General features: G+C 43.5%; 1 protein-coding gene across 1 annotated transcript in view; it reads right to left on the bottom strand.

Moving 5' to 3' along the window:
- Nucleotides 1-6,347: 6,347 nt before the first annotated feature.
- The window catches only part of LOC122543011 (erlin-2-B-like), a 17,844-nt gene continuing 14,597 nt past the window's right edge, over nt 6,348-9,594 (bottom strand). The window contains exon 11 of the mRNA XM_043681179.2: nt 6,348-8,519. Coding sequence (XP_043537114.1) covers nt 8,316-8,519 — 204 coding nt within the window. The 3' untranslated portion in view covers nt 6,348-8,315. The remainder of the gene's footprint in view (nt 8,520-9,594) is intronic.

Genomic DNA, 9,594 nt, shown 5'->3' with positions numbered 1-9,594 from the left:
CTGCTAGGAGGCGCCCAGTCTCCCCAATGTAGAGGAGACCGCATCGGGAGCAACGGATACAATAAATGATATTAGTGGATGTGCAGGTAAAACTTTGATGGATGTGGAAGGCTCCTTTAGGGCCTTGGATGGAGGTGAGGGAGGAGGTGTGGGCGCAGGTTTAGAAATTGGCTAAGCAGCAGAAAACTGCGAAAGAACAAGCAAACACTGCATTTTCCCAAAGGTGACAAGTGCTTTTGGAGCATTGCAGGACAATGCAAACAAATGGACCCTTGTCATTTTTTCTCAGAAGAAATCAAGGCTACCGTGGAAGACTAATACAGCAAACGGTTTTAACTGGTACATTACAAATTCTCAATATACAGACAAAAATTAGAGACCACAAATACAGCCAGGTTTATTGTATTATTCTGTCCAATTATTATCAGTTTTTTAGTTTAGTTTCCTTAATGCAAATATACTTCTGGTCCAGTTGAATGGTCATATGAAATATTAACAGTTGATTCAATTTCTCCTCAAAAACCACAATGTTCACACAGTCAGAGAAGGGTGAGATACCTCTCTGCCAATGAGTTTTATTTAATGCAAAGCTGGTTTATTAATGAAGTGATTTAAGCTACAAATAATGCATAACAGTCATGTGTATATCCCTCAATTTTGTTTCAATTACTTTGAGCGTATTTTTAAATTGACTATGTGGATCTCCTGATTCTCCAGAATATTTGATCAACAGGCACACAGCTGGTCCTGGAAGTGCCAGTTAATAAAATGTTTGCTGGAAATCCAAGAGGCTTACAACACATGCAGTGGTTGAACCAAAAAGCCTATCTGCATTAATGGGGCCCTGGGCCAGTACATAATAAAGGAATACATTCCAAAAAGGAGTCATGCTTGAATTTGAAACATAAAATTTGTGAGGAGTTAAAACCAGGAAAAGACTCTCACCATGAAAAACGGTTCAGGGGTTACAGATATCTTAGCTGGGAGAGGAATAATTAAGATGTCAGCTCACAGGAGCTAAGAATCATTCTTGATTGTTTCTGGGAGAACTGAACATCATCTTAAAAGACCATATAATATTGACCTGATGGTGTTCCTTTCTTTCCCTGTTTCTGTAGTGTAATTTAAAGTACATTTTGCCAACAAAAGTAGTGACTATCAATAGTCCTTTCTGTAAATGTCTCTGTCATCAATTCAGCTATTCACTGGAAGTTCAGTTGTCTGTTTGAAAAGTTATCAATCTGTCCAAGGATCATGACTAGAGTTTCAAATGGCCCTCTGATCTTTTCCCCTTGATACCACTTGACAGTGTCCAGGAATGTAATGCATCAGGTCTCCAATGCATAAGAATGGGCAAGCTTCCTGTGACCCTGAACATCCCAGTGCGAGGGGACCCTCAACGTCCTAGTGGGAATTTGGGAAATTTTCAAAAGGCTCAGTCTGTGTAAATTAATAAGTTCCAGCTGTTTTACCAGAAAACAAACCAGACAAATCTGTTCTTGCATGAAGTAGTAACCCCTTACAGCTATTTTCTTACTTGAAATGTCAGCAGTGGGTGTCACTTTCAACTCTGAGTCCGGGCTTGAGTGTCACAAGTGAGCTCAGCACGTAGATCCATGCTGGCAGAGGGAGTGCTGGTCTTGCAACGCTGGGTTCAAAGGAGAAAGTTGAGTCTACACTTGCCCTCTCAGATGGGCATGAAACCCAACATCACGACACACAGCATCTCATTGTTTGCATGCTGCTGTTACGTAAAGTGTGGAACCAGCACCACATGCAGGTTCCCCTCCAAGACACTCACCATCCTGATATCACCATTCCTTCACTGTCGCTGTGTCAGGATCCTGGAATTCCTTTCTGTAATGGCATTTTAGGTCTACCTACAGCAGTTCTAGAAGGCAGTTCACCACCACCTTCTCTAGAGCAACTAGGGATGACCAAAATTCATCAGGATCTTGTATGTTTCAACCAAGTTGCCTCTTGTTCTTCTCAATTCCAGGAGAGATAAACCCAGCCTGTCCAAGCTTTCCTCATAAGGCAACGCAACCATTCCAGGTTTCAGTCTGGTCAAACATCTGAGCTGTGTGCAAGTCCTTCCTTACATAAGGAGACCAGTACAGTAGTCCAGATGTGGTCTCACTGGTGCCCTGAGTAACTGAAGCATCACGTTTTTAATTCAATTTCCCTTGTCAGAAATAAAACTATGAGCGTTCATAATTACTTGCTGCACGTGCGAGCTGACATTTTACAACTTACACACAAAATCACTCAGATTCTTCAGCATCTCAGATCTCTGCAGTTTATTCTTCCTGACAAAACAAGCAATTTCACACGATTTTGTAATCTAATGGCATCATCCCAAATTCAAGCTAACACATCAATTATCCCACTAGCCATTTCTTCGAAGACTCATGATGCAGACCATCAGGATCCTGGTTCAGACAGCCGGCAGCTCCAAACATTTACTCAGTACAACTTCTCTGCTTTCCTGAGTCCCTCCCTCAATTCCACTTCCTGATTTTGACTGCTTTCAGGATGTTACTTGTATCCAATGCAGTAATGACAGATGTAAATTCCTGTGCAATTCATCTGCCATTTCTTTATTTTCCCTTAAACTGAGAGAATTCTTCAGTCTTACTTTCCATCTGGCCAAAGTTGACCTTTTTCGCTCTTTTCAAAAATATTTACAGATACTCTTCATATCTGTTTTTCCCTCTCTGGTCCTCCCATTTCCTCCTTGCTTAATCTTTTGGACATGCATTGTGTTTTCAAATTCCGTCTAATCTTCTGACCTGGAAAATCTGGCTTCGCACAATGACACCATCTTCTTCATTTCTAATCACATCGTGGACGGTGGGTCTATCCTTTTTTTTAAAAAGCTTTTACTCGGTGGAATATATTTTTCTAAGAATTCTGAATTTTTCTCTGAAATATCTTAAATATTGACCTATTCTTTAAACTCAAGTGCCAGTAAATGTTCGCCAGCTCTACTTTCAGGCTCTCACAATGGCTCTTGTTTAAGTTTTACAAGAATTCTGTCAGACCCACTCCTGTCACCCTCACACCATGTGTCAAATTCAACCACATCATGGTCACATGGTTGATGGGTGCCTTCAAAGTGAGATCATCCATTAATTTCATGTCATTCCTAATATCAGATCAGTACAGCCTACTCACTGTTCAGCTCCAGAATGCGTTGTGCCAAGAGAGCATCCTGAAACATTCACCTCATCTGGGATATGTTTACCCATGTGACTTTCTAAGTCCAGATGTCAATCGAAATGTCCCAGGATTATCACTGGGCTTTCCTGATCAGCTCTCATAATTTCTCCCTTCAATCTCAACCCTTGATGCACAACACTCCCCACCAGTAACTTCCTGCCTTTATCCTTTCTCATTTCCAGAGAAACTGTTTCCTCATCCTGGTTTCTTCAACCCAGGTCAGCCCTGTTGTGTTAATGCCACATTAACTAAAAGAGTCACTAGCTTCCTGTTATTTCTGAACGTCCTTTATCCTTCAAGATTCAGGTGTCAATTCATGTCATCTTGCTACCAACTTATTGCAATTACTTATTTTTATTTGCACACACAGTTCAGTGTTAAATATTGCGTGCATTTAGATACAGATCCCTTTAATTTATCCTCTTACTCTCTTTGTAAATCCTAGTCTTTTTTGCTGGTTAACTGTGAGAATCACACTCTGTTGTGGTCTGTTTATCATTTCCTTTATTAATACCTTTCCTTTTACGCTTGACTGTGTTTTTCTTGAATAGGGGTATCAGTTTCCAATCTGGAATATCTCAATCAACGCCATCCCTGTCTCTACAGACCCATTGTTGAAACTTGTCTGTTTTTAATCCCATTGTTGAAACTTGTCTGTTTTTAATCCCATTCATTCACCAAATATCTTGTCTCTCATGACACATCACATTCGATCATTTTGAGTTCTTTGAAGATAAAACAAGCAGAGTTGAAAAAGGGGGACACAGGCCGTGTAGTGTATTTAGATTTTCAGAAGGCATTCGATAAGGTGCCATATTAAAGGTTATTACACAAGACTGGGGCCCATGGTAATGGGGGGCAATGTATCAGCATGCTTGAGAACTGGCAACACAAGACTAGAGTTGGGATTAACAGGTCACTTTCATGTGATAGAGTCATAAAGACCCTTTGATCCAACCCATCCATGCCAACCAGATATCTGAACCAAATCTAGTTCCATTTGCCAGCACTTGGCCCATATCCCTCTAAACCCTTCCTATTCATACACCCATCCAGATGCCTTTTAAATGTTGTCATTGTACCAGCCTCCGCCACTTCCTCTGGCAGCTCATTCCATACACGTACCACCCTCTGTGTGAAAATGTTGCCCGTTAGGTCCCTTTTATATATTTCCTCTCTCACCTTAAACCTATGCCCTCTAGATCTGGACTCCCCAACCCCAGGGAAAAGACTTTGTCGATTTATCTTATCCATGTCCCTCATGATTTTATAAACCTCAGTAAGGTCACCCCTCAGCCTTTGAAGTTTCAATGAAGATCATTTTCAGTTTCTATTAGATTAAGCACATGGCAGGGAAACAGCCCTTTAACAAAGTCTCAGGACGGTGATCCCACCAACAGTCCTATGATACTCCTTGCTTTGAAACTCCTCGCTTTGAAACTCCTCAGCTCACAGAGATGGGAAAATGGACCATTTTACAACTAAAATCACTCACCCTAAATGAACAAGGATCAAAAAAACCCTTTCTGATCCACCTGATAACAGTAAATAATGTGCATTGATACAGCAGTGTTTGCAGCCTTTGGACATTTCAAAGGACTTTCCATACAGCTTTATGCTGCATTTTGCAGCCAGTGAAGTGATTCTGCAGTGTTGTGTTGTCAGCACCCGCACAGGCTCCCACAAACGGCAACGCACTCAAAACAGATGAGCTGGTTTTTCCTCAGTGCGGCTTACAGGATCAATCTGGATTAGAACCATGATTGGTTGATGGCTGATGAACTCACCTCCCAGGAATTGTTTCACAGTCCCTCTGAACCTCAATGACCAGAACCACACTACCACCTCACACAGCATCCCGATTTGGAAAACAGGCAGCAAGCTCTTCAACTCATTGGGTCCAAATCCAGGAACTTGCGCCCAAACAGCACTGTAGCAATCATCACCACATAGGCTGATCAACAGCTCATCACCATCTCAAGCAGCATCTGCCTAGACCAGAAACTCTGGCCATTACTGGATCCTTATTTTAAATGTTGTGCCTTAATGTCACTATCGAGAGTGTGGTGCTGGAAGAGCACAGGTCAGGCGGCATCCAAGGAGCAGGAGAGTCGACTTTTCGGGCATAAGCCCTTCATGTCTTTGCCTGGTATATGCTGACTTAAGCCAGGCAGGACCGGTGAAGTTTCTTTCTTTAACTGGGCGACACGGTGGCTCAGTGGTTAGCACTGCTATCGCACAGGGCCAGGGACCCAGGCTTGATTCCACCCTTAGCTGTGGTGTTTGCACATTGTCCCAGTGTCTGCGTGGGGTTTCCTCCCACAAACCAGAGACTGTGCAGGTTAGGGTGGATTGGCTACGGGAAATGCAGGAATAGGGTGGTGAAGTGGGTGGGTCTGCGTGGGTTGCTCGTCTGAGGATCAGTGTGGACTCACTGGGCTGAATGCCCTGCTTCTACACTGCAGGGATTGATTGAAAGGACAGAGAAGCAGATTTTAGGCTGGGCGATTCAGAGTCAGCACATGTCATGGTGAAGGCTGAGTAGCCTGGGGGTGGGGGGGGGGGGGTCACCTCTGGTAACCTACTGACCAATTGATCCCAAAATCAAAGCTGGGAGCCACAAACACAAGATAGTCCCAAAACAAATCAAGTCAGGAATTCATTCACCCAGAACGTGTGAGGAATATGGCAGTCACTCCCACAGGCTACAGCACAGAGGCATGTGAGGGAGGCAGGGCAAGAGGGACACAGTAATGATGGGATAAACTTCAGCAGTTGCACAAAGACCAGCCCAATGGGGCAGCTTCAGTACTGCAAATAATCCATGCACCAAACATGACATTCCTGCAGATAAAATACTTCCCCAATGTGCCCCAATCAGCTTTCCACATGCAAGAAAAAGCAGGGGGGGTGAGTCACCTTAGAATATTTCTTACGTAGGTAAGTGTGATGAGAAACCATGTCCCGAACAGTGAAGATGTTAAGGAAGGGTGAATGAAAGGCCATCGATTTGTACAACTCAGTGAAACAGACATCAGTGGGTGGGGAGAGGATACACTTCAGTTCCTTGGAGCCAAGCTGCCAAGGCCATTCCCCAGCACTTCCTGCAGATTTACAGCAGCATGGAGACACCACTTCTTTTATTGAGGGGTTTTCAGGACACTCAATAATTAACGGAGCAGATTTTACAAATAAAAATTATCCCAACAATTCAACATTTCAAATGCACACGAGGAATAATTAACAAATAAGATCACAGTGTGGGCAAGAACTTGACCCAGAAACATTGCTCTCATTTAAAAAGCACTCACACACCCCAGATCACATTCAATTATCCTCTCTGAGCAATCCTCTCAGACAAACCGGGTCTGATTTCTCAGAATTTCAATCCCATTGTTGATCAGAAACAGAATTGGAAGTTGGACCCAAAGGCTGATGTGCTGAAATCGACAGGTCCACTGACAATAGCACTCACACGTCCTCTGGGACAATACAGGCTACCAGAAACATATCAGTTTCCCTCAGCAATGTGCAGACAGCTTAAGACAAATCAAAGCAGACAACTTGGTGGCCCTCGACCCAGAGAGATCCTTTCACATTCTCGAAAAGAACCACATGTTTCAAATGAAGCTTGCGAGGAGTGCCAGGGTGCAGCTGCTAATAACTGACTGAACATATCTAGACAGACACAATTCCCCTTCCCAGTTATTTCTTGCAATTTCCATTTGAGATTCCTGTGTATCACAGCAACTGCCCATGGGAATATATCTCAACATAATATTATCCTTCTGCCAGTGGAGACACTGCAATGCCTCCAGGTTTCCAAGTTAGGACTCGGAGATCCATTGGCAATTCTCTTGCTATAAAAACAGACACTGGTGCCAATGATTTACTGAAACAGTCAGAAAGTTAAGTAGAGGACCACTGATCACTCCCTAAAGGCCATGACAGCTCCTTCAACCCTCATCACAAAACTCCATTCAATTTACCTCATGGTAGGAATGTGAAACAAATTTAATCCTCTACCCCATCAAGAGGGGTGAAGAACACTCTCCCACCCATAGTCAGCTGCATTCATGTGTACCTCACAGGGAGATGCTGAGCCCCATGTGCTGAAGGAAATCAGGTTTGAAATGAAATCGTCACTGTCAAACCATGGGGTTAACCCCCTTTTACAGGACAATGGGTTTAGATTCCTATAAGCTGTCACCCCTCTATGTTTACCTCAGGTCCAACCATATCTGTGAAGGTTTCACAGGATTACCCACTGCAGCAAACATAAAGGAGGGGTCAGGATGGTTAGTTTAAACACTTGAGGAGCCCAGAGATAAACCAAGCAACTCCCGGCCTGAGGCAGCAAATAGTAGAAAATTGATTGCTGGTTAAGTGGAAATGGGACTAAACAGAGCAGTTAAAAGAAACTGCTTCATCATTCACTGATCCCTTGTTGTTGATGCAATCATATATTGGACTGAGAGAAGATAGTGTAAAGGTGTTTGTCCCTGAAGCTGGGATGAGAACAATACTTAGTGTTTGTTAGGGGAGCTAGAGAACGTTCACAAATACATTTGAAAACCAGGCTGATGGATCAAACTCCGTGGTATAAACCAGCCAACTCCAGGAAATAATGCCAGGTGACAGAACATCATGCTTCATTTGATCAAGTACCAATGTCACCATATCCTGTCACCACTCTATGTACCATGTCAGCCAGTTGTCTCTCTGTCTCTCACACATGAGCATACTTTCCAAAACTATTAATGGAACCTGGGGCAAGAGACTTGGTCACAGTTTTGGCAGCAGCTGCAGCCCTGCACGGGGCTCGGTGTGTTCTTGGACGGACTTCACTGGGTCCCAACATCTCATTGAGTCATGATGCAACTTCAAGTGAGTGATGTACATTTTAAACAGCGATGGATAAGTGGCAGCCTGACTGCAGTGAAAGGAAGCTAAAGGAGCTCTGTTCAAGGGACAGAATGAGTTAAAAATGAAAGAAAGAGTGTGGACCATATCCTTTTTCAAGCAGCTCAGTGTTATTTGAGCTTGCTCACAGTGATTTCTACCTAGCTGCACCCACCAGTCCATTCACATTGTTATAGCCTGCCTTCAAACTCCTTCAGTGTGCTGTCAATCTCATGTGCTGAGTTCACTTCCCCCGATGTGTGGCTCACTGCTCCAGGCGTAAAGGCATTCAGGTCCATGAACATCTTGGGGATGTCCTTCCCAAAGTAGATTTTGCTGTTGGATGCGATCGCTCGGTACTTCAGAAGCTGCAGATACTCAGGGCTCAGCTTCAGCTGCAAGGGCACAAGAATATGAGATGGGGTTTGGTCAGCAAATTAACAAGAACACATTAGATGAAAAGATGGCATTTACAAGAAAGACCACAGTTTTCTACAGCACCTCTCGGACACTCAGACTTTGCCAAAAGCTACAATCCCAGGGAAGTTATTTTTGAAATGGTCTGAAATGGATTGTTCTGGTCCAAGGATACTGTCGCTATTGAGAGGATTTGAAAAAATGGAACCAATACAAGAATTGAAAGATTAGCAATGTATATTTGAAAATGGATGTTGCCAGGGTTGGAGGGTTTGAGCTATAGGGAGAGACTGAATAAGCTGGGACTGTTACCCCTGGAGTGTCAGAGGTTGTGTGGTGACCTTATAGAGGTTTATAAAATCACGAGGAGCATGGATAGGGTAAATAGACCAAGTCTTTTTCCCAGCGTAGGGGAGTCCAAAACAACATTGCACATTGTAAAACCGCTCTTGCACTGAATACGGAGGCACGGGATTTAGCAGTTTGGATCAGAAATTGGCTAGCTGAAAGAAGACAGAGGGTGGTGGTTGGTGGGAAATGTTCACACTGGAGTTCAGTTACTAGTGGTGTACCACAAGGATCTGCTGTTTGTCATTTCTATAAATAACTTGGATGAGGGTGTAGAAAGATGGGTTAGTAAATTTGCAGATGACACGAAGGTCGGTGGAGTTGTGGATTGTACCAAAGGATGTTGTAGGTTACAGAGAGACATAGATAAGCTGCAGAGTTGGGCTGAGAGGTGGCAAATGAAGTTTAATGCAGAAAAGTGTGAGGTGATTCACTTTGGCCGGAGTAACTGGAATGCAGAGTACTGGGCTAATGGTAAGGTTCTAGGTAGTGGAAATGAGCAGAGAGATCTCGGTGTCCATGTACACAGATCCCTGAAAGTTGCCACCCAGGTTGATAGGGTTGTTAAGAAGGCAAGCGGTGTGTTAGCTTTTATTGGGAGAGGGATTGAGTTTCGGAGCCATGAGGTTATGCTGCAGCTGTACAAAATTCTGGTGCGGCCGCACTTGGAGTATATGTACAGTTCTGGTCACCGCATTATAGGAA

Source organism: Chiloscyllium plagiosum, unplaced genomic scaffold, assembly GCF_037043375.1.
Source record: "Chiloscyllium plagiosum isolate Xiang-an unplaced genomic scaffold, Cpla_swu_hap1 HiC_scaffold_48, whole genome shotgun sequence".
Classification (NCBI taxonomy): domain Eukaryota; kingdom Metazoa; phylum Chordata; class Chondrichthyes; order Orectolobiformes; family Hemiscylliidae; genus Chiloscyllium; species Chiloscyllium plagiosum.
Note: the sequence above shows the minus strand (reverse complement) of the source record. Positions and strands in the feature narration are given on the sequence as shown.